Genomic DNA, 24,919 nt, shown 5'->3' on the forward strand with positions numbered 1-24,919 from the left:
ATGGCCCTGGGGAGGGAAAGGCTGAGAGGCAGGAAGAGGTAGTGCTAAGCTGGGCTAGAGGTCCTGAAGGTGGGAATTTCACTCCATCCTTTGGTTTCATTTCTTCCACGGCAGAAGATACAATGGCCCAAGGGGAGAGAGTAGGCCCCTGGGTTAACACTGTTCAGCTTAAAGCTTGAAGTAACCCCCCGCCCCCCCAGCTCTACCCCACTGCTTATTCCCCACACCGTCAGGGTTCAGTTCCCAGAAAGTCAGTAAGTGATCCAAGTCCCAGCGTGAGTTTAAGATCAGCAAGTCCAAGATCAAAGTACCCAGTTATCCAATCAGCAGCGTAATTACATCCTCTTAATCTGTGAGGGTCACATCAACCACTTCTTGATAGGAGGCTACGTGTCCCTGGGCAGGCCCCAAATGGGAACTCAGCTCAGTGACCTTTCACAAATGGCCGGTTGTGCCTACAGGCTAGACAGATGGTGTGGGGCCCCTGGGGTGAGTGATGGTCCAATGCCTTCAATGAGGCTGTTCCACTGGTCATAGTCCTCTTGTAGGTCTGTGTGGGAAAAAAAACAGGAAGGTTAGGGAAATCTTTGTAAGGTTAGTTCAAAGAGTAGCTACCGTGGATTTCGGGGGTCATCCTGGAAAAGAGCATCAGGGATATGGAAAGGACTGGTTATGGTGGGTGTGATGGTGAGAGCACTATGGTAACTAGTATGCACTGAATGTTTCATCAGTGTGCTTCATAAATGACTTGCTTGACCCGGAACAACCCAGTAAGGGCAATAATAATAACAGAAGGCAGCATTTACTGAAGGGTAATGCATCCTAGAAACGGTGCCAAACACGCACCGATTCATGTACTTTTCACAGTCTCCCTATGCAGAAAGTCCTGTATTAGCTATTTTAGAGAGGAGGAAACTGAGCCTCAGAGAAGCTACCCTATTCACCCAAGGTCATTCCAATGGAGAAATGGTAGAGACAGAATTCAAACCTGGGTCAAAGGCATGAGAAAATGGAAAGCCCACGTCCAAGCTCAGGGAAGCCGTTGAGCAGGAAGGAAGGGATCTTTGCACGTCAGCCGGGGGACCACCATGATGGGTGGGAGAGAACTGGATGGCAACATCATGAGGCAGCCCATCACTGGATAGGATTCCAGAGAGGGCCCTGGGATCGCAGGCAGATGGGTCTACCATAGCAAGAACAGTCAAAAAGGGACTAAGGCCTCAGGCGGAGGGAGCAGGGCACAGCTGAACAGGCAAATGGTGCTTTTGTTCCAAACAAACAAAAGCTGTGACAGAAGGCAGGGACCACTCTCCTTCATCTCTGGATCCCCCGTGCCCTGCCACAAACCTGGCAGGGAAGAGTTCCTCAACAAGTAAGTGTTACATATTCATCAATTCAGAAACTATCAAGCACACCCATGATGGGCCAATCTGTTCTTGGTGCTAAAAATACATCCACACAAAAACAGAAACCCTTATCCTCGTAGAGCTCATAATCTAATAGGCAGAGGTAACAATAAACACAATAAATTATATCATGTGGGAAAAGGTGGTAAGTACTATGGGGAAAAAACAGAGCGGATAAGAGAAGCAGTGGTGGTGCCTGGGAGATGGGGATGAGGGGAGGAAGGGAAGGTACAGGGCCGTAACAAGGGGGATCAGCGGTGCCTGGGTGGCTCAGTTAGAAGAATGTATGACTCTTGATCTCAGGGTCATGAGTTCTAGCCCCACACTGGGTATAGAGATTACTTAAATAAAATAACTTAAGGGGCACCTGGGTGGCTCAGGGGGTTAAAGCCTCTGCCTTCGGCTCAGGTCATGGTCCCAGGGTTCTGAAATTGAGCCCCGCATCGTGCTACCTGCTCAGTGGGGAGCCTGCTTCCTTCTCTCTCTCTCTACCTGCCTCTCTGTCTACTTGTAATCTCTGTTTGTCAAACAAATAAATAAAATCTTTAAAATAAAATAAAATAACTTAAAAAAAAATAAAAAGTAAAAGGGTGGTCAGGGTGGGCCTCATTGGAGAGATCTGCACAAAGACCTAAAGGAGAAGGGAAGACGCCACGGTACCAAACAAAACAGTGTCGCAGACAGCGGGAACCGCAGTGCAAAGACCCGGAAGTGGGCGTGTGCCTGGAGCCCTGGAGGTTTGCGCAGCAACACTGAAGGCGGCCTGGGGAGGAGCAGCAGGGAGTGGGGGATCAGGAGGGACCGAGGGCCACATCAGACAGGGCCAGCAGGACGCTGGACATTGGCTTTGACTCTCAAAGAAATGGGGAGCCATGGAGGATTCGGAAGAGGGGTGTGAGAGACTGGACTTAGTTTCTATCAGGTTCACTCTGGCCACTTGATGAGGAAAAGACCATGTGGGGAGGCAAGGGCAGGGAGAGACAACTTGGACAGGGTGACAGTCATGGGGGTGAGGGCATGTGACCACATGCAGTCAAAAGGTAGAGCCAAGAGGATTTCTGAGGGATCGGAAAGGGGAGCAGAGACAAGAATGAAGACGTCAGCTTGAGTAACTCGGAATCGGGTTTTGTTAGGGATGTCTACTGGGTGGAGAAGCCCTGAGTGGTGGGTTATACAGATCTGATGCTCGAGAGATCAAACTGGAGACATAAAGTGGGGTGTTGTCAGCCTGAGACTTACCCACGAGAGTGGATAGATAACGTGAGGGGATACAGAGACAAGGTCCAAGCCCTGAGCCCCAGAAGCAGTAACGCAGACTGAGAAGGAGCAGACGTCCAGACAGGAGAACACCCACAGTGGGGTATTCTGGAAGCAAACATGGGGTTTCATGGAGGAGGGCATCACCAGCTCTCTCAGAAGCTGCTGAGCACGGCAGCAGATGAGGAAGGAGAACTTGCCACCGGGCTGAGGGTTGTGACGGTCACTGGCCATGTTGACAAAAGCAGTTGTCACAGGGAACCGGGATGCAAATGCCTGACTAGAGTAGGTTTAGGAGAGAATGTAGAGAGAAGAGCCAGAGAAAGTAAAGACGGACATTCTTTCAAGGAGTTTTGTTAGGAGGAACAGGGAAATGGGGTGCTAACTGGAGGGGAAAGTGGGGTCAAATAGGTATCTTTTAAGAGAAATTTCAGGGTGAGGGGCACCTGGGCAGCTCAGTTGGTTAAGCATCTGCCTTCGGCTCAGGTCATGAGCCCAACCTCCTGGGATAGAGTCCTGCATCAGGCTCCCTGCTCAGCGGGGAGTCTGCTTCTCCCTCTCCTGCCTCTCCCCCTACTTGTGCTACGTCTCTCTCTCCATCTCTCACTCTCTCTCCCAAATAAATAAATAATACCTTTAAAAATAAGAGAGAGAGAGAAATCTCAGGGTGAAATGAACCAGGTCAAGAGGGGCAGATTGACGTCTGCAGATAAAAGGAAAAACCTGTTGTCACAATCACCTTGAACCCACGGGGGGGAGAAGGGAACGTGGTGTGCGGGTGGTGGGGCTGGCCTTAGAGAACGGACTGGGAGCTAGTAGCCAGGCATGGAGCAGAGCACCACACAAAGGTGGGTGGATGAGGTGCTGGGATTTCGAGGAAGTACCGGCTACTTCCATTCTCTCAGTGAGCTGGGAGGCCAAGTTCATCAGCTCAGAGACAGGGGAGGGGAGGGTGTCAGAGGTCTGCAGAGAAAGGAGAAGGGAGAGTGGAAGAGTGGAGAGAGAAGATGCCTACAGCTCATAGGACAGAAGCACCGATCTTCTTAATAAAAGAGAAGGAACATCCCTGGGTCAGTGGCAGATACGCTCCCAGAGGCATTTTTAGGAGCGGGGAGAGGTACAGCTCGCTGCAACCCATTTTGGTTTCCTGTGTGACATGCACCATGTGGCCACCAAAATGCTTTTCTCTCTTTGCAAAGCTAATTGCCCCAAACGGAGAGGCTTTGCCTTTTCAGACTCTGTCCCATCTCTTCTCGCCTAGTGACACCAGAGCCTCGGAGTGGGACCCTCAGCCTCTCAGACAGGCCCACCGCCCATCATCCATGATGCAGCTGGACGGCCCACGCATGTCTACTCATGACACTCCCTTGCCAATGGACTAAAATCCACACTCATTTCAGCAAATCCGTGGCTTTCACACCTGGCTTCTGCCCACTTCTCTGCCTTTAAGTTCTGCCAATTCACTCTCCTGGGCTCCAGGCACACTAAACCCAGTTTCTCCAAACCGACCACACAAGCCTCTGTGCCTTCTGTTTACAAGACCTGGGCCCCATCCCTGGTGAACCAGACTCATCTGTTAAGGTTAAAGACACGCATCACTTTGTCTGGGGATCCTCCTCTCCTGGCTGTCCTTTCCCTTCCATCAGTTTGGTGCCTGCTCTGTGTGTCTCCTCAAGACCGAGGCTACACCTTGGTCATTGGAGTCGCTGGCAGGACAGGGCATCAGCCAAGTATGTGGGCTTTGGAATCAGGCAATTTAGGTGCATTTTGGCCTTGCCACTTCATAACCAGATAACTGCGGACAAATTACTTAAATTTCCAAAGCTTCATTTCTTCATCTATAAAATGGCGTTAATGAAACGAGTACCTACCAGAGAGGGCCATCTTTGGGATTACATGTGATGGTGAATCTGAGTACTTAGTGAAGGCCTGGCATAAAGCAAGTTCTGGATAATCTCCCTACGGTCTAAGACTCTCCTTCCCAGCTCTTCTGTTGGTCTCCAGTAATGAGCATCTTAGCTCAACAGATACCACTCCTAAAGGCAGCCAGATCATGCCACTGTGGCCTCCCCTGCCATCTTTCACTCTTTAGCTAATGACATGATGCTAACAGTGACCAGGGAGAGTGGGCCAAGGACCATGTAGTCAGTCCCCACTGCAGTCTAGGGTCACGGATCCATTCCCTCTCCCATGAGGTGATAGGGCACTGCTTTAAAGTATTAACCCTAAGGTCTCTAAACCCAGGGGGCGTCATGGCTCACAGGAGCAAGATGAAATGAACATGTACGTAGATATGTAAATTCCGGTTAATAGAGTCAATACATTCATAACAGAATAAATATATTTTAAAAGCAAACTGAATCTGTGGGCACCTGGGTGGCTCAGTTGGTTAAGCATCTGCCTTCAGCTCAGGTCATGAATCCCAGGATCCTGGGATCAAGTCCCATACCGGGATCCTGAGTCTGCTTCTCCCTCTGCCCTTCACCTTGCTTGTGCTTTCTCTCACTCACTCCATCTCTCTCAAGTCAATAAATAAAATATTTTTTAAAAAAAGAAAGCAAAGTGAATTCACACCAAATTTGTTAGGCACTCAGGCCATGCAACTAGACGTCTAGTGTCCAGAGCATAGAGGTGACCGTCCTGCTCTATGTACCACATCCAGCATGTCAGGTTCAAGTCAGGGCACCACACATCAAAAGGCACCCTGACAAACAGTGCATCCAAAGGGGATAATAAATGGCAACATGGGGAACCGCATGGGGAACAGGTGGAGGTACCATGGACATCGAGCTTACCGAACAGAAAACGCAGAGAAGACACCACTGCGGACTTTGAGTACCTGAACAGCTGCCACGTGCAAAGGGTCTGCAGCTTCGCTGGGTGGCCCTCGAGGGGATGACCAGGCCAAGCAGAGAGGAGTCAGAAAGGATCAGATCTCGGTCTTAGGCTAGAGTGAGGTGACCCTGGACACTTGGGGTGGCCTGGCTCCCTTCTGAAGGAAACTGCTCTGTGCACAACACCGCTGAGGGATCAGTCTGAGGCACACAGTGGTAGCCGCCTCCATTCTTTCTTTCTTTCTTTTTTTTTTTTTTTTTAAGATTTTATTTATTTGAGAGAGTGTGAAAGCAAGAGAGATCAGACGGAGAGGGAGAAGCAGACACCGCTAAGCAGACAACCCGATGCGGGGCTCCATCCCAAGAAGCTGAGATCATGACCTCAGCCGAAGGCAGATGCTTAACCGACTGAGCCACCCAGCCCCTCGCCTCCTCTATGCTGGCTGGATTTGAAAGGGACATCGGTCAAGAGAGCTCCAGGCCTCAGTGGGGCACTGGCCTACAACGTACTGCTAAATAAAGGTGAGCTGGGAGATCAAGCTGTATCTCTTGGGAATCTGGTCGAAGAAACCCAAGAAAATATGGCAGTGAGGACCGAGAGCCACAGAGGAAAAGGATGCCACGAAGTAGGGAGACCAAGCTGTGAGTGGTTTGAGCTGACCGAAGCTATGAGGAACATAGTTACCTATGAATAAGGAGATGCTATCAGCAAGAGAAAAACCATAGTAGAAAAGAAGAAAATAGACCAGAGGTAAGAGAAACAGATATCATTAGAAGAGACAGAGAGACTGAGCCCACGAAAGAGACCAGAGAGAGCGGTCAGTCCTGTCAAGTTACCTGGGTTCCCCTAACTCTTCACTTCCCACGTGGCCAGGTGTACTTTCATAAACAAACTCTCCTTTTTTTCTCAAGGTAAATGATGGAATCTCCAGTCCTTGTAACCAAAAGGAGCCTAACTAGAATATCAGTCTGAAAATGGAGAGGCAGAGGGGGCTGACCCTCGTACCGGTGCACTCTCCATACTGCCTGACTGTGTGGTGGGACGAAGGGAGAGGAGATGTCCCCTGGGTGGAAGGCTGCACCAAAGACCTCTACAGGCCTTGCCACTTAGCTGGTCAGTGATGGATGACACTGGTCATAAGCCTTCCATGCTTTGTTTTGTTTAAAGCATGTCTATGAACTTAGCCCATGTAGCATCATAACCTCCTCTGCATACAGGTGAAGGGAGTGAGAATGAGTTAGGACACAGGTAATGAAAGAGAGAAAGAGAGAGAGAGGTGAAAGTGCCATTTACAGTGGGGAAACCGAGGCTCAGAAGTAAAATGACTAGGCCAAGGTCATTCGGAGAGTAAAAGACAAGAGTTAGGGTCTGCAAACTTACAGCTAAGTATTCTGTCTGCAACTCTACGCAACTCTCTCCTTCACTCAGACTTTTCCTTTTGCCATATATCTGCCTGACCTGGGACATGTCAGGATAGGCCACTGGGTAAGGAAATCTAAGGGACCCCCAGGGCTGCCCACAAACCCCAGCTCTCTACTTACCTAGGTGCTTCTGTAGGAAGGCCAACATGGCCCTCACCATAACCTCCTGACCTTCATATGGGTCCAAGCTCCCATGAGTTTGCATGGAGAAGAATTTACCGATCCAGTTACCAGACACAAAAGCAAAGTCGGTTTGACTCCGATGAACAGAACCACTAGAGGCAAAGAGAAATGAGTAACTGGTACAGGTCTGGAGGTGAGAGCACACGAATATTTGCTAAGCACCTACCACGGGCAAGGGGCTTTATGTGCACCACCTCTGAGTTTTCACCACAGTCTCGGAAGGGAAGCATTTTCCTTTGGACAGAATCAGAGGAAATGATCTGCCCAAGGTCACACAGCCAGGAAGGAAGAGAGCTAGGACTTGAATGCAGGTGTGTCTGGCTTCAAAGCTGCCTCAACCCCCAGACCACGTCTAACAGTGCTGGGAAAGGCTGAGTTAAGTAGAGTAGGGCAGGTGCAGGGCGAGGCGGCGAGGAGGCGAGGAGGTAAGGCCTGCCATACCTGCCATTCCACTGTCATTATAAACCACTGTGGCTTTTCCCTGGTGATGTTTGAATAGTCACAAAACATATCGGCTCCTTCTTCATCAGAACAGTGCCACAAACTAAATAGGAGAAGGAATCACCTGCCTTTATTGAAGTGATCAAAAAAGTAAGGGCAAACACCTATAAAAGAGGGCTTTTGGATTAGAATTTAAGTTCCTACCTATCAAATGCATTTAATTCAAAAGTGAAATTCCCACTAGGTTCACTTTGGGCTATGAGTCACAGCTAAGTATTTACTAGTCAATTCAATGAGAGAAGAAAATCTAAACGCTAAACTTTAGTTGACATCATGCAGAAAACCCGACTTGTTTTTAAAAATGTGTTGTTTAAGACAGATGAAAAAGTGGAAAAGAATAATATAATGGACACTTGGGTACCCAACATTCGGTTTAAGAATACAGTGCCGATAGTCCAATCGCCCTTGGGTTCTCCTTGCCAACTGCTCTCGCCTCCTTTCCCTCCAGAGGTCACTATTATCCTCCATCTGACTGGCTGGGGAAACTGTCAAGCCAGTCCCCTGCAGCCATGAGATCCGAAGGACAGGGGAGCGCTGGCCCTAAGGAAGACAGCCTAGCCAAGAGAAGCACGGAAAGAAGTACTGACTACGGGACTACCAGCATTCTAGGGCTTTGGATTCAGGATTTCAACTACCCAAGTGATTCCAGAAGCCTGGGACATGTAGTTCATTGTCGTTTTGCTGAACTAGGACCTGGGACCCTTGAGGCATATGTGGTCAGGCTCTGTTAGGCTCGAGTGCAGGGCAGAAGCAAGTTGGGAGACTTGTCCATGGGCCCTTAGCCCTGCACCTGAACTCTGTGCCACTTCTGATCTATGGTATGGATCTGAAGGTCACTCAAAATTTTCTTTTTGTGATAAGTGGCTCCCGAGAGAAAACCACCTGATGATGCTAGTAATGGAAGTGAATGTGGTTTCTCTTGGGGAGAATATAGATGGTTTAGGTTTATGGACGATATCTGAATTGAGGTATTCAAGGTCTCCAAAAGTCTATCTTGTGAATGTCAAGGGTCTGTTGTATTTACACTCTTCAAAAGACTCAATAAAATTCCCAAATGAGGTTAGAGATCTCTGGAGTCCATCGACCCATACTTTCCCTCTCCAACTCACAATCCCACAATACTCTTCTTCCAGAAGCAACAGGTAAATCCCATCATCGGGTCATATAAAGTAGTAAAGGAATTGCTGTAGGTAGAGCTAGATGAAGGAGGACAGACTGGAAATCCTAAAGTAATTAACACTTTGCATTTCAGGAAGTATTTAAGTATTGTGTTAATGGGTAGAACTTACAGATAATTTACAAGAAATTAAGAGAGCCATCACCAAGTAGCAAACGGAGAGGACACTGGGGATCCTGATCAAGACCCAGGGGCTTACTCACAGGACAGTTATGATCCTGGACTGTTTGTGCTGGGCACATATCTTCTTCATCAAGTTGACACTTCCCACTGTCTGGAATTCCTCAGCATTGATAAAGAACACAGGGCCTCGGGCTTTGGGGTAAAAGCCATGTTCCAGAGGAAACATCCAAGCGTCCAGAGCCACAGCACACCTGTGACAGGACCAGACATTTGGAACTGCTGTGCAGAAACCCAGGCAAGAATACTCAGGCCAGTGGGGGAGGGACAGGGTTCTTCCCTTCAGTGGGACGAAGGCTCAGAAAGCCAGGAAGGGGGTACCCCCAGACCCTTCAGTAGGGATCTTGGAGAGACGTCCCTTTTACCTGTCACCAAAGATGCTTTTAGGTTTTGTTTGTTTGTTTATATTTATTTTAGAATAGGCTCCATGCCCAACGCAGGAGTTGAATCCACAACCCTGAGGTCAAGAATTGGATGCTCTACTCAATGAGCCAGCTAGACACCCCAGATCCTTCTAGATTTTAAAGTCCCTGACAGCAAGGATCAGACCTTTTCCCGGGTCTACTCTCAGGCAGCTGACCTGGGTTACTCAAAGGCCATTCATTCAACATTCGTTGAGTACCTACTATGTGCTTAGCCCCATGCTGTGGATACAGAGACACATAACACAGTTCTTGATCTTAAGGAGCAAGGGGAGACAGAACAGACAAGGGAACAAAATAGAGCTTAGTGCCCTGACTGCATGAGGAGCTATGTGAGCCCACAGTGTGCACAGCACAGGAGGACAGGAAAAGCCTCCGTGGTGCCACAGCTCAAAGACATGGCCAGTATGTCCAGCAATCTGTCCCCTGGGGAAAAACTAAGGCCTTAAGATTAGCTCCTCTCCTCCACCCAGAGTTCCTCCAGTCTTCTCCATCTCAATAAAGGACAATCATCTCCCCCACTCAAATTCTAAAACATCCTGACTCAATTTGCATCTCTCCATCCTCCCACCTCTATCCGAATGCCAATCCATCATCTCTGACCTTGACTCTGAAATAGCCTTCCTCTAACTGGCCTCTTGGTTTTCAGTCTTGTCCTGCAATGATCTACTCTTCATACAGTAGCCAGAGGGATCTTTTTTTAATTTTTAATTCTTTTTTTTTAAGTAGGCTCCACGCCTAGTGTGGAACCCAACACAGGGCTTGAACTCAGGACCCTGAGTCAAGACTTGGGCTGAGATCAAGTTGGACACTTAATCCACTGATTTTTCCTGGAACTATCAGCACTGTATTCTTAATACTTTAACATGTAAATAAGACTTTTCTCAGGGTGCCTGCCTGGCTCAGTTGGAAGAATATGCAACTCTTCATCTCGGGGTTGTGAGTTTGAGCCCCACGCTGGGTGTAGTGATTAGTTAAATGAATAAATAAAAACTTAAAATATTTTTCTCTGCTTAAAACCCTTAATGGTTTCCCAACGTACTTGGAAAAAAAATTGAACTCTCTTTACTCTGGCCAAAAGGCCATGTGATCTAGCCTGTTTATCTCTCTGATCATTATCTTGAACCACTTCCCCCTCACTCACTGTGCCATTCCTACACTGACACCGCAAGCTTCCTTCTACCTCAGGGCCTTTGCATTACCTGTTCCCTCTGCCTAGAATGATCCTTCCCTAGACCTTCACACGGTTGGCTTCTGAAGTCTTGGCTTATGTCATTTCTGAAAGAAGCCTCAAATTACTCTGGCGTATCAGCCTTGTTTATTTTCTTCACCGCACCTGAATGCTGGGGATTTGGCTGTTAGCTTGTTTACTCGTCCGTCTCCTCCCACAATAACATAATTCCATGAAATCAGAGACCTTTATCTTCTTGTTTGCCAGAACAAACAATAACATAATTCCATGAAATCAGAGACCTTATTTTCTTGTTTGCCAGCTCCCAAACCAGGGCCTAGCACATAACACTCGTGTGACAAATACTTGCTGAATGACAGAACAGTGCACAGAGCTCACAGCAGCGTCGCTAGGACACTCACCGAAACTGGGTCTCCTTGGCCAAAGCCAAGACAGCTGTGGCCCCGCCAAATGAATGTCCCATCACAGCCACGCGGCTCATGTTGATGCTGCCCTGAGGAAAGCAGAGAACTGAACCAAATCAGAAATGTGGGGCTGCTTTTCCAGGAATTCTTCAGAGACAGGAAGCAGAGAGTGAGACAATGAGGCAGAAGCACTGTACAGCGGGTGAGGTCCCGCCTGTAGGGCAGGAACCTCGTGCCCAACGGAGAGCAGCCAGTCAGCCAATCCCCAGACCAGACATCTTCCTGCAGTCAGGAATTCTGAAAATTATGCTCTTCATCTTCGTTTTTTTTTTTTTTAAAGATTTTATTTATTTATTTAACAGAGATCACAAGTAGGCAGAGAGGCAGGCAGAGAGAGAGGGGGAAGCAGGCTCCCTGCTGAGCAGAGAGCCTGATGTGGGGCTCGATCCCAGGACCCTAGGATCATGACCTGAGCCGAAGGCAGAGGCTTTAACCCACTGAGCCACCCAGGCGCCCCTCATCTTCATTTTTGTAAGCATACCACCTGTGATGCCTGGACCAGGGAGACAGCTAAATATACGTGAAGAAATGACTGGGCCTAAATGATGGATTCCACACAGATCCATCCGTGCAAGCACGTTAGGAACGAGACCCGTCTCCAACCCCTAGATCCCTGCCTTACAGCCAGACCAAAGGGTGACACAGGAGCCAAGTCGGGGACAGAACAGAAAGCTACTGCTTCCTCCATGTCCCTCTGAAGGCAAGGGCTCCTTGTGTAGAAACAAAGCCAGCTTCTACTTCCTCTGGGTATCTGTCCTGACTTTGATCAGGCAGAATGAGTCGGCTTGCTCTTCCTGCTCTGCAAATATCTATTTCAAGTTGTCCCCAAAAGCCTCTAGGGCACGGTTATGTAAGAAGCCACTGCAGCTGCCTGCCGAGGGGTTTGGGAAATCTCTCTAGCCTTTGTGGTCGAGGCTCTGCCCTGAACCCATGCTCTCCTCTGCTCTCCCCAGTTTCCACCCTGAGGCTCTATACCTAAATTCTCTCCCTTTGCTTAGTGCCTTCAGACCAACAGCTTGGTTGATGGCCACTTCTGCTTTTTTTCATAGGTTAATATATTTATATATGCAGAAAATCAGGAGCATATAAATAAGTCACCCACATACCACATTCCCTTTCCACATAGTGGCCCAACACGTATCCCCAAATGGGTCAGTTTCTTCAGTGTCTTTGGAGAGCTAATGGAGAGCTAATGCACACACAGGTAAATGCGAATCTCTACGTCCCCACTCTTTACACAAAACTTACCTTTGTGCATAATAATATTAGTTACAGAAAGACCTTCCTTATCCTTTTTTATAACTACATCTGGTTTCCCCATGGCGTAGACGGCTGGCTGATCACCAAATCTGTCTCTCTTCTTTCCGAACATACAGCTGGACTCTGTTTCCCAGCAGCTGGACATGGCCTTGGGACTGAGTTCCAGCCAACAGGAGGAGCATGAAAGCGGTATCTCCACTTCCAGGCCTGGCCCATAAAAAAGTGTTTTGTACAAACCTCCATGCCCTTCCCCGCTCCTGGCTTAATGCACACAGTGGCCTTGTGTCTCACAAGTGGAAGAGGGTAGAGCTATAAGCTAAAAGGATCCTGGATCCCTAAGTCACCCCTTGCAAGAGGAGCACCCGTTTGCATGGGAGAGAAGTAAGTTTGTATTGCATTAAGCTACTGAGATCTGGGACTTAGGAGTTACAGCAGTTAGCATTACCAAAACTAATATCCATTGTCCCATAATCTATTCTACTACTTCCCTTACTGGAGAACACTTAGGATATGACCAATCTTTTGCCGTGACCAACAGCAGTGGAACGAATAACCTTGTACATATTATCAAGCTGCACGTGCAGATATCTACAGAATCCATTCCTAGAACTGGACATCGCTAGGTCAAAGAATATGCCCACTTGTACTGCTGATAGCTATTGCCAAACTGCTCTGTGTGGGGCAATCTGTACTCTCACGGGCAACCCAGCACAGTATCTACTTCTCCAGAGCTTTGCCAACAAGAGTGAGTAATCAACTTTTAGAACTTACTCTGCTAGGTGAAAATGTTCTTAGCTGTTTTTATGCCGTCTTTCTCCGAATGATAATCCAACTCAACTCCAGCTTGCCCAAGGCCTGTCGCAGGCTCACAGGCACGCAACCCTGCATTTCAGTGCCCAGAACCCTGTCTGTCTGCTAGGGGCCGGCAGCACACAGCGCTCTGCTGGAGAAGTGCTTCAGATGTCGGCTCCCAGCTACCCCCCAGGCAGATACCGTGCCCTGGTTGGCCTTGACTCGACCAGAGCCTTTAAAAGGCATTTGCTAGTAAGTCTGTGGGGCACACAGCACAGGCTTTGGGATCAAAAGGCCCCAGTTTGAAGTCTGACTCTACCACTTACTTGACTGTGTAACCTTGGGTGGATTCTTAGCCTCTTTGATCCTTGGTTTCTTTTTATGTAAAGAGCTAATAATGCTTGCTGCGTAAGTTTCTGTAGGGGGCTCTTAACATTTTAAGTACTCACACAACAGTAGTTGTTAATTTATATATATGTATGTATGTATGTACATATACAAACACACACACACACCCCATTCTCATTTGTGCAATGGCATACTACATGGCTATCAAAAAATCATGCCATAGAAAAATATTAACTGGCATAAGAAGACATTCAGACTAGTATGCTAAGTGAAAAAAAGGGCCACAAAACAGCACGTATTAAATAATAACATTATTGTTTTTAAAAACATAAACATGTGTTACGCGTTTTGAAGGAACTGGAAAGACAAACGTCAACATGGCAAAAGAAAAGCTTTTTTTCTGTATGCTTTTGTGTGATTTCTTGGTTCTTTAAATAGAGCCTGAGTTACTTTTGAACTCAGGTGGGAAAGATGGGGGTGGTTGCTGGGAATGTATCTGCATAGGAACCAGATTCCATAGCTGGGGCAGTTTCTATCCTCCTGGGAGGATTTTTGGGATTCCCTCAAAGGAAAGAATTAGAAAAGAACACAGGTTGTTTGTTGCTCAACAGCCCTTCCTTTGGGGAACGAGACATCTTTCCCTTATCCACGTGGCCCCGTAGGGATGCCAGTCCTGGCGCTCAGGTTCCCCTGACCCAGAAGTGGGTGTATAATGTAGGCAGGCCAATCAGAACACCCTGTCCCTCTGGTACAGTGACTGGTCCGGAAGGGACATGTAACCCAAGCAGGGCCACAGCCTTCTCAGAACAGTGGAAGCCACGAGAATCTCTTTCCCTTTTAAATTTGAAGCTGCATTGAAATATAGGCTTGGGCTGCCAGCAACCAGGGTTCCTGCCTAATGGAGAGAGTCCGGTGAGAATGAAGCCCACACGTGGAGTGGAAGGGAGCCAGGAGAAGAAGAGACAGTGCCAGAGCCCGGATGACAATGTCTGAGACCCTGGATCTTGCTACGCTGGCCTAAAGCCAGTCTGCGTTTGGTCTTCTTCACTTATCGGAGCCAACAAATTATCTTCTGGTTTAAGCCAATGAGTTAGGTTTTTGTTATATGTAACAGAACAGACCCCAAGGTCCTGATGAACACGTGCACTCCAGGTGACACCGATTGCTGCCATACCTTCAAGGTCATCAGATCCAGCCCGTCGGGCAAGATATTGAGGACGATCTGCCCAGCAGTGACCTCTTGCAGGATCCTCAACACCCGGGTACACTCGTTCACCCTCTGATGCACCTGCAACACAGAGTCGTGGTGGGGGCGGGAACAGAACACAGCACAACCATTCGGCAAGAACCTCACTCTCCGACAGAGCCGAGGGAGGGTGTGGGGAGAGCGTGCCCACCTAGTGCTCAGCAAGCACCGTGGGCTCCACGGCCTGAGAAAGGCTCAGCAACCTCCCAGCAGCTCACACAAGTGCCACCTAACAGTCCACTGGCGTCAGCACGGCCCTTCACACTCTGCCTCCCTTCCCATGGGGCGTCAGGAGGACCCAATAAGACAACACATCGGAAAGCACCCTGAACACGAAAGAAATTAGTGTTTTTTTGAATCAACCCAGTACTGGATTCTACTTGCCTATTGATAGCATACATCTATTGTTTTCGTCTGCCTAGCGCTTACCTGCCCCCAATTCACCCACTACCCCTGACTTTTGAGGACTGTGACCCCCTCAAATCTGTTGACCTATTTCTGATGAAAATTTCCCATTTGGGTACTTCTCCTGGGCCCAGGAGCCTCCCTCCAGGATTTTTCATTCTGCAGCCTGAGGCAGGTGTGACAACTGGGGGACGACCCTCCAAGGAGCCCTATTCTCTCCGGTGGTGAGGCCAGGTATATGCAAACTCAGTCTGTCCAGAGCTGTGGTTTTATCCTCGTGGTTGTAAGCCAGTCTGCAGATAAGACCAACCAGCAGAGGAGACAGAGAAGGAAAAAACATCTTGATGGTATCGGGCTCCAATCGTCCCGCGCCTGGCATGCAGCCTGTATAAGCCAGTCAATTCTCTGGTTTGCCTACCAAGATTAAATTAAGTTTCTGTCACCTGCAACTGTGAAGTCTTGATTACTACCCCCTTTCTCTGCGATGGCAAGCTCAGACCCACTCTGAGTGAGATTTCAGGACAGAAGGTCAAAGTCTTCTTAGGGACTGTTAGTGTCAGGAGGACAGGCTTATTAACTCTCCCGCCCCTAACACAAGCACAGCCTACCTGGCAATTCCGGACATGGAACTCCTTCTCCCCTTCCTCAATCTGACGGTAAGGGATCCATTCTTCCTCCAGCGGCTCGGGAGTTTGCCGGTTCTCCCCCGGGGCCTGCTTGCAGAAACAGGTGGTCGCGGCAGACCCATCCCTGAAATACACGTGCCGCTGGAGAAACTAGAGGACGCCCTTGAGCTTACTTTTCCCCTTTGCCAAATCCTCCATTTCCGCCAAGACACTCTAGGTCATCTTTTGGCTAGCAGGGAGAAAGATCTGGGGCCATACACAGGAGAGTAGAAAAAAACACTGATTTTAAAGACTGACTTGGACTTGGGCCCCAACTCAGCTGTGTCCCTTCCAGCAAGTGAACCTTTGAACTTTGGTTTCCTTGTCTTGAAAATGAGTAGAATACCTGCCTTGCATGGTCATTGTGAAAATTAGAAATAATATATGGGTAAGGGACTAGCCTCTATCCCAGCCCACTGGCGGCAACCGATCCAAGAGTTCATTATGGCCTTCACCCCTCACCTGTGCTCTGGGACAGCAACCACAAAGCCGTGGGAGGCCAACTCCATGCAGAAGGCTGAATACAGCGTCCTAGAGATGCGAGAGAGGAGAGGAGCGCTCAGAAGAATGGCCCCCTGCAGCCCCCATTCCAACCATGCTCTGCTGGTGACCATCTCAAAAGACTGAAGAGAGGAAGTTTCACCTGCAGCAGCCCTCCCTCCTCAAGGTGCTTTCTCTGGTTAGCAGAGCACTCGTCTCCCCAAGGCTCCAAGAACCATGTGTAAATCCATCCATGGTGTTTTCAAGCCCACGTGGACCCTGACTCCTCTCCTCCACCCACCCCCAATATAGTCTGGCTACTCCAACAATTGCATTTTTATTGTCTACGTATTCTTGTAGGTCTCCCAAATTAGCCGGTCAGATCCCTGGAGACAGGCACTCTGGCCCTTTCTGTAATATGCAAATATGCACCTGTAATTTACCATGTCAATCTGTCCAGCCTCCAACTTCCTAGAAAAAAAGGAATATGGCAGACACTGTCAACTGCCTAAACACTTATTTTTCTGTCCTCCTTAGTAGCAGAATCTGATTATCAGCTGAAGATACAGGCATCAGTACGACATTTGCAGCCTCCCTTGCAGCCAGGTTTATCTATGTGATTAAGTTCCAGCCCAGCAACAGAAATATAATGCTGCCCTCGTAAGTAATTAACATTCTCTAGTAGATATATTTTTTAAAGTTAAAAAAAAGGTGGAATTAATTTGAATAATATATTTTATTTAATTTAGCAGAGCCAAAACATTATCATTTTAACATATAATCAAAATGTCTGAATTAGGGGTGCCTGGCTGGCTCAGTCGGTAGAGCATCTGATTCTTGATCTCAGGGTCATGAGTTTGAGACCAACGTTGGGTATAGAGATTACTTTAAAAAAGAAATGTGGGGGGCACCTGGGTGGCTCAGTGGGTTAAAGCCTCTGCCTTCGGCTCAGGTCATGATCCCAGGGTCCTGGGATCGAGCCCCACATCCGGCTCTCTGCTCCCCGGGAGCCTGCTTCCTCCTCTCTCTCTCTGCCTGCCTCTCTGCCTACTTGTGATCTCTGTCAAATAAATAAATAAAATCTTAAAAAAAAAAAAAGAAATGTGGAATTAATGAAATATTTTATTAAGCTCTTTTTCCCCATATTAAGTCTTTGAAATCCAGTATCTTATAATTCAGCACATCTCAGTTTACACCAGCCATATTTGCTATGTTCAACAGCCACATGTCGCTAGAAGCTACTAAAATGAACAAAGCAGTTCTAGTCATTGGGACGTAACCGACGATGCTGGATAGAACTTTCAAGGAAAAAAAAAAAACGGTCTCAGGAGAGTTCTCCCTTCCTATTGCCTGGAATGTAGATGAATGGCAGGAGCTACAGCAGCCCCCTGACGTCATTAGACAGCCTTAGAAATGGAAGCCACATGGGGCAGAGCATGATAAAAGAAGTCTGGTTCTCCGGTAACTCTGTGGAAGTACCATATCATTTCTGTCTACCACTAGCTTTCTTTGAGCTGAGCAAGAAACACATTTCCTATTGCTTAGGCCACTACTGTTGGTGGTTTTTCTATTATTACAATTTGCCTGGATCTTAACTGATTCCGAAAAGTCAGGAAGCACAGACATTACATTTCCTTTCACCTTCTCTCACCTCACCTTTCCAAGGGAGGCAGACCCAGAGAGATCTCTGATCCCTTCCCAGTTCAGACTGTGTAACCTTCAGCAAGCCCACCCTTCAGAGCCTGTTTGGTCATCTGTAAGATACACACCCCCACCGCCTGCCTCACAGGACTGTGTGGAAACCAAAGGAACAATAGCACATTGCAAGCAGGGAACGTTTAAATGCACATACTGCTCCCTGGGGTGGGAACACATAGGTCTGGAAGGATTTCAGATCCTGAATTAACCACTTATGCAACAGGAGGAAACCAGGTCCCTTTCCCTCCTTGCCCTTTGGCTTGGAGTTTCATTCTGACGAATGAAGAATATTTATAACTGGGTCACCCAGGTTGATTGACGTGCGAAGTCTCAATACAGATTCTTAAAAGACCACTCTCCAAAGTCATGTGCTTACCTGCTCTCTGTATAAAATACCTGTGAGCTTAGGAGAGAATGTTTCTGACTTCTTTTTCCTGCTAGACTACAGTCCTTCTGACGGAAGGGACTCTATCTTACTCACTAATGAGTACACAACCCCAGCACGGGCCCAGCAAATGGCAGGTACTAAATTTACTGAATAAGAAAGCGACATTGAAAACCATCCACTTGCCTTACGGCCTCATCTCTGCATTTACTCTCCTGCCACGGGCTACAGTTACGAGAGACCATGTTCGGGCTCCCCAAGTGGATGCAATTCCTTGACTTATCTCCAGAGGACTCACCTTCTTCTTATGCCATGTACTTGCTAAATGAATGAAAACCTAGCAAAACATAGCCCTTGCATTCACTTAATAAATATTCATTGGGAAACTATTACTTTCCAGGTATTGTCCTAGGTACCGGGAGAGAGAGAAGACAGATATAGTTCCTGCCTTCATGGAGCTTACAATCTAATAGGAAAGACAGACCTTAAAGAATAATCACGTGTAATTCATTCACTACAATTGTGTGAAGTAGTGGAAAGTACAGGTTATCTTATGAAAGCACATTATGCAGGCACCTGGGTGGCTCAGTGGGTTAAGCCTCTGCCTTCGGCTCAGGTCATGATCTCAGGGTCCTGGGATCGAGCCCTGCATCCGGCTCTCTGCTCGGCAGGGAGCCTGCTTCCCCACCCTCCCTCTGCCTACTTATGATCCCTCTCTGTCAAATAAATAAATAAAATCTTTTTAAAAATTTTAAAAAACCATAAAAATAAAAATAAAGCACATTATGGGAAAACTTTAACTAATATAATACAGGGGTCAGGATGGGTGTCCCTAAGAAAGCCACATCCAAACTAAGACCTTGAGGGAGATCTGGAATTAGCCAGGCAAAGATGAAGGGGTGGGGAGCACAGGAGGAAGAGAGGAGCAGAACAGCAAATATTCCAGGCAAAGTGAACAGCCACAAAGCACAGAACAGATAAAAATCTGAAGCAGAAAATAACGTAGTGCCTTTATGTAAGTGAAAGAAGGTCAGTGTGTCTAGAGAGCTGGAGTGGGGCAAGTAGTAAGAAACAAGGCTGGAAACTATCTGGGACATAAATTCAGGTAAGACCCTGACAGGAGTTGAAATAAGTTCAAAGGGCTACTGTAGAGACAAAGTAGGGAAGCGATATTCATTCATTTATTCAACAACTATTTACTGAGCACTTAGTATCTGCCAAGCACTGCTCTAGGTATTGAAATTAAAGGTCATATTTGCTTTTAAAACAGATCTCCCTAGGGTAGCGCCTGAGTGGCTCGGTGGGTTAAAGCCTCTGCCTTAGGCTCAGGTCATGATCCCAGAGTCCTGGGATCAAGCCCCACATTGGGCTCTCTGCTCAGCAGGGAGCCTGCTTCCTCCTCTCTCTCTGCCTGCTTCTCTGCCTACTTGTCAAATAAATAAATAAAATCTTTAAAAACAAAAAACAAAAAAACAGATCTCCCTCAGAGCGCCTGGATGGCTCAGCTGATTGAGCTCAGGTCATGATTTCAGGGTCCTGGGATCAAGCCCCACGTCGGGGTCCACATTCAGCAGGGAGCCTGCTTGAGATTCTCTTGCTCCCTCTCCCTCTGCCCCTCCCCTGCTCATGCTCAGTCTCCCTCTCTCTCACATAAATGGATAAATCTTTAAAAAACAAAACAAGGGACCCCCCGGGTGGCTTAGTTGTTAAAGTGCTTGCCTTCGGCTCAGGTTATGATCCCATGGCCCTGGGATCGAGCCCCGCATCAGGATCGCTGCTCAGTGGGAAGCCTGCTTCTCCCTCTCCCTGCTCCCCTGCTCGTGTTCCCTCTCTTGCTATCTCTCTGTCAAATAAATACAAAAAATCTTTTTTAAAAATTAAAAAATAAAATAAATAAAAATAAAAAAACAAAACAAACAGATCTCCCTGGCTACAGTGTGGACAATGGTTTGGGGAGCGGGAAGGCAAAAACAGACACATTTACGACGTGTGACACTCTAGGATATAAACTAGACTTACATGTTGATAATAAACATAGAGACAGAATAGTCACAAAGTTAAACAGCAACATATGAATTATGGTTATTAAGCTACTTAACACAGGGGTGCCTGGGTGGCTCAGTGGGTTAGGCCTCTGCCTTCGGCAAGGGTCGTGGTCTCAGGGTCCTGGGATCAAGCCCCACATCGGGCTCTCTGCTCAGCGGGGAGCCTGCTTCCCCCCTCTCTCTCTGCCTGCCTCTCTGCCTATTTGTGATCCCTGTCAAATAAATAAATAATCTTTAAAAAAAAAAAAAAAAGCTACATAACACAGCAAGGTGGGGAAATCAGTCTCCACAGGAAGACTTCTGAATGCATACTGCCTTACAAACATCAGGCAGAGTTTCCCGAAGTCTGGTAAAAGAGACCTTACAGTTCCCCAGCCTGTGTCCTCCACGCAGAGAACGAGCACTATGTGTACACGCTTGCTAGGTGCCGGCCTAACTGAACCCTCACACACCACGCAGAGGATATCTAGGCCCCGAGAGTTCTACGGCTGTCCTGCGCTCGCATGGGGCACAGCCTCCCCCGGGCTGGGCCCTGCACTGCAGGTGTGCAGGGAGTGGGCCGGTGTCACCACTACGTCGGCGCCATGGCAGAGCTGTTCCTCCACAGGCACTGAAGGAACGAGTCTGGCTGTAATACTCCAGCTCCTTCTAAGACTTCTGTGCTGTTTATATGGGAAGAGAGCTAGAAGTGTTTACTTATAAATTTTTTTTTATTTTTAAATATAATATAAACATGTAATCAATTAGGTCTGCTTATTCATTTATCCATGAAGGAACATGAGACATGAAGGATGGGAAGACCCTGGAAAGACCCCACCACGTGACAGAGGCTTAGGGACAGCCTTCATGGGACAGTGGACCCAGTGCTGGCAGATGGAAATGTCTATCTCTCTGCCCTCTGAGAGTAAGTGAAGACTCAGCAGCTGCCATGAGTTAAGGGCTATGACAAGGTCTGAGGGACAGAAGCTCTTACCTGAAGGCTCCCATGCCATGGGAGAAGATGATCAGAGGGTATCCGGAGTCCTTTGTCTTAAAGGGGCCATTCCAGCTAACAGGCAGGCGACAAGATCCTAGCAGAGACAGGTCCTATATTATCTCCGGCTGCCCTGAAGCCAGAATCCCAGGGGCAGTCTGGGCAAAGGCATGGGTGGGGACATGTGCCCTCCTCACTGGAGAAGCACCTTTTACCGCTGAGCAGTCCAGGGCAATCAATCACCTTTACTTTCCCCCTTTCTTCCTTAGAAAGTACAAATATGATAGAATATGGGAAGATAAATGCAAAGAAGTACCAAACAACTATGGGGTAAACCCCTGAGATGCCAAGGCAGTTGACTAGAGTTCCTCATGGTGGGGCCGTTGGGGGAAGTGGATGATTCAACGTGACTTTACCCAGAGAGAGGAGAGCTAAGGAGAAACTTTCAATGATGAAGTGTGGATTTGAACCCAGAACAACATAGCTCTGTAGCCAATGTATGTAATCCTCTCCTAACTCTCCGCACCACACCAGCTCATGCATGTCCCACTACAAGAGGGCTGGACGATGGACGATGCCAGCTTTACAGTACTGTGCCTGCCTAGGGATCTCCCAGGAACAGAACTAAAAAGCTGGGAATGTGGAGTGGCGGAGGGAGCACTTACCCAAAGCCAAGCTGAACAGCAACCCCCCCCAGCGCTTGTTAAAGCGCACGTAATTGGCCAGGCCCATGCAGTACTCATAGCGGGGAATCCAAAGCGGCTGCTCCGGGGTCTCTTCTGCCTCTTGGCAGGGGTAGAAGAGTCGAAAGAAGCTTCCCTGTAGGAAAGAAGAGAGCAACTGCTCAGAGCAAGAACCCAAGCCTGGTAGGATTTCTCAACAGGCACACTCGGGGTATGTGGGCTACCAGCAAAGCAGGCCAGCAAAATGGGGCACTTAAGCGTCCATTCATATACCTGAATTTTACATCCAGAAAATCCGGAAAGCAGCAATTTTATTTTTAGCATACATGTAAGGCTTATGTTATTTCAAATAGCCGACTGTATTTTCAATGACATCTGGGGGGCACTGAAATATTTTCAGTGCTTGGATCAGAGAGATTTAAATCTGGCCCTGAGCCCAGGCCTGGAGGAGCCCTGGGAATGAGATTAGCCCTCATGCTGGCGGGGCAGCATCTGGGGTCACCCAGACCCGTTCTCGAGGCTGGCCCTTAGGAAGCAGCAACATACTCGTTTCACATGGGAGTGGGTGACAGGTCAATAGGAAGTATGTGCCTCTCGCAAGGGAGAGGGGGAGTCCAAGGGCCGGCAGAGAAGCACTTGGGAACTGGTGGAGGGAAAGTCCAGAACCAAAGCAGGAGGGAAAATGGATAAAGGCAGAAGAAGAGGAGGAGGAGCAGGTCTTCCTACCCAGTTTGGAGAGTAAAAGGCCAACAAGCACACGGTCCACTGCTCCCCCCTCACACCCTCAGGTTGGGACAAGACTGGAAACCTTTCCAGATCGGGCATCTGCTCTCAAGACTGGGCAGGGGATCTGAGAGCTGCCTTTGGAGCTGGAGCCCCTGCCTTCCTCCTAGATGGCAAAAGAATCCATCTCTGGCTACTGAGAGTTTTCTAATGGGAAAGAGAAAGAAAAAGGTCAGGAAAGACAGACCTGGGGGCTCTATCAGCAAATCCAGCTCTAACTCAGAGAACCACACCTGTTAGGTTGGCTACTGACAGGGCACAGAAGCTTCGGGGGAGATGTGAGGGGATGGAGCTGAAGCACTTACCTGGCGACCCTGTCCCTCCATCACATCCCCGCAGCCCACGAGGTGGGGTCCTGTGACAGGCGGGAAGCCCATGGACTGGTTCACCCCCATTTTTATCACCAGTTGAAACAAACAACGACCTGGGCAGAGCCGGACTTGATGGCTGAGGGCGGAACACAGAACAGCCTCTTGCTGGTTTCCTTTTAGCTTCCTGTTGCTTCTATGTGTTATCTATCACCCGTGTCCCAAGCTCCTTATCACCCCATCTCCCTGCCAGGGACTCACTCCGTCTTCCACATCATCTACTTTGCTACATTGACTTTCCCAAGGTTTAAGGGCTGCTTTGTTGTTGCTAGGAGCAGGGTGAAGGGACAGTTGGAGAAAAAGAGCCCCCATGCTCCCCAAAACCCACTCACAAGGGGACGCCTGGGTGGCTCAGTCACGGGAGGGTCCGACTCTTGGTTTCAGCTCAGGTCATAGTCCCAGGGTTGTGAGATTAAGCCTCGTGTCAGGCTCCACACTCAGCAGGGAGTCTGCTTAAATTCTCTCCCTCGGGGCACCTGGGTGGCTCACTGGGTTAAAGCCTCTGCCTTCAGCTCAGGTCATGATCCCAGGGTCCTGGGATCGAGCCCTACATCTGGCTCTCTGCTCAGCGAGGAACCTGCTTTTCCCCCTCCCTCTCTGCCTCCCTCTCTGCCTACTTGTGATCTCTGTCTGTCAAATAAATAAATAAATAAGATTCTCTCCCTCTCCCCCTGTCCCTCCCCTCACTCGCACTCTAGATCTCAAATAAATAAAAATTCTTAAAAAAACAACAACAAAACCCACTGCCAAATGTTTACTCAGCACCTACCACGTGCCCAGCATGGCAGTAACTTCTTCAGAGACTGTAACCCAGACTGTGACCTCATGAGGCCAGGATAAGGTGCATTACTAGCTCTGTGTCAGCACTGAGCTAAGCTCCTTCCATACAGTACGTTATTTCATTCTCTCCACAACTCTCTGAAGAAGGCCTGTGAAGACCCTGTTTACAGATGAGGAAACCGGCTGAATAACTTTCCCATGTGATCCTGCTTCCCGGCCGCAAAACCAGGTCTGTCTAATCCAGACCTAAGCTCTTAGGTCTACTTGGATCTACTGATCCTGCTCATGGGGGAGACTCAGTTACCTGTCTACACAAACACAGACCTAAACTACTATAAAAGTAGCACTTGGAGGGTACCCCGGTGGCTCAGTGGGTTAAGCCTCTGCCTTCGGCTCAGGTCATGATCTCAGGGTCCTGGGATTGAGCCCCGCATTGGGCTCTCTGCTCAGCGGGGAGCCTGCTTCCTTCTCTCTCTCTGCCTGCTTGTGATGTCTCTATCAAAAAAAAAAAAAAAGTAGCACTTGGGCTGTGCCTTGAGGTAGATTTAGAGGCAGGGGAGAGGAAGGAAAGCATTCCTACACAGGACAGAAGGGCAGAGATGGAGAAGAGCAGGATGAGGCAGCAGATCAGGCAGCAGCCTCATCAAGCAGGTGTGCGTGTTCCTAACTAGCAAACATTCCTGTAACTCGGCTGCTCCCTAAATTGGGGTCAATGCCGTTGCTCTCTCCCTCTTCAATCTCATCATCCCCAGCATCATCATCCTCACGTCACTTACAGAGTCCCAGGAATTACATTATGTGCTTTAATACATCATTAATTGAAAAACTGAGATGAGGAAATCAATGCTTGGCAAAGTTCGGTAACTTCTCCAAGAACATCTAGCTAACAGAGCCAGAATTTGATCAGGGGCAACGTGGCTGTTAACAGTGGAGAATATGGCCAAACTTCTCCATACCCATTCTATCCTGC

General features: G+C 48.3%; 1 protein-coding gene across 1 annotated transcript in view; it reads right to left on the minus strand.

Annotated features, from left to right (window-relative positions):
* Positions 1-230: 230 nt before the first annotated feature.
* PAFAH2 (platelet activating factor acetylhydrolase 2) overlaps positions 231-24,919 on the minus strand; it is a 30,156-nt gene continuing 5,467 nt past the window's right edge. Inside the window, exons 2-11 of the mRNA XM_032863817.1 lie at positions 23,107-23,248; positions 22,001-22,154; positions 21,336-21,432; positions 16,217-16,285; positions 15,698-15,839; positions 14,613-14,726; positions 10,976-11,067; positions 8,984-9,154; positions 7,040-7,194; positions 231-550 (exon numbers count right to left, since the gene is read on the minus strand). Of these exons, the coding sequence (XP_032719708.1) occupies positions 456-550; positions 7,040-7,194; positions 8,984-9,154; positions 10,976-11,067; positions 14,613-14,726; positions 15,698-15,839; positions 16,217-16,285; positions 21,336-21,432; positions 22,001-22,154; positions 23,107-23,196 (1,179 nt within the window). The 5' untranslated portion in view covers positions 23,197-23,248 and the 3' untranslated portion in view covers positions 231-455. The remainder of the gene's footprint in view (positions 551-7,039; positions 7,195-8,983; positions 9,155-10,975; positions 11,068-14,612; positions 14,727-15,697; positions 15,840-16,216; positions 16,286-21,335; positions 21,433-22,000; positions 22,155-23,106; positions 23,249-24,919) is intronic.

The sequence above is a fragment of the Lontra canadensis genome, unplaced genomic scaffold, assembly GCF_010015895.1.
Source record: "Lontra canadensis isolate GAN:19392208 unplaced genomic scaffold, GSC_riverotter_1.0 scaffold25, whole genome shotgun sequence".
Classification (NCBI taxonomy): domain Eukaryota; kingdom Metazoa; phylum Chordata; class Mammalia; order Carnivora; family Mustelidae; genus Lontra; species Lontra canadensis.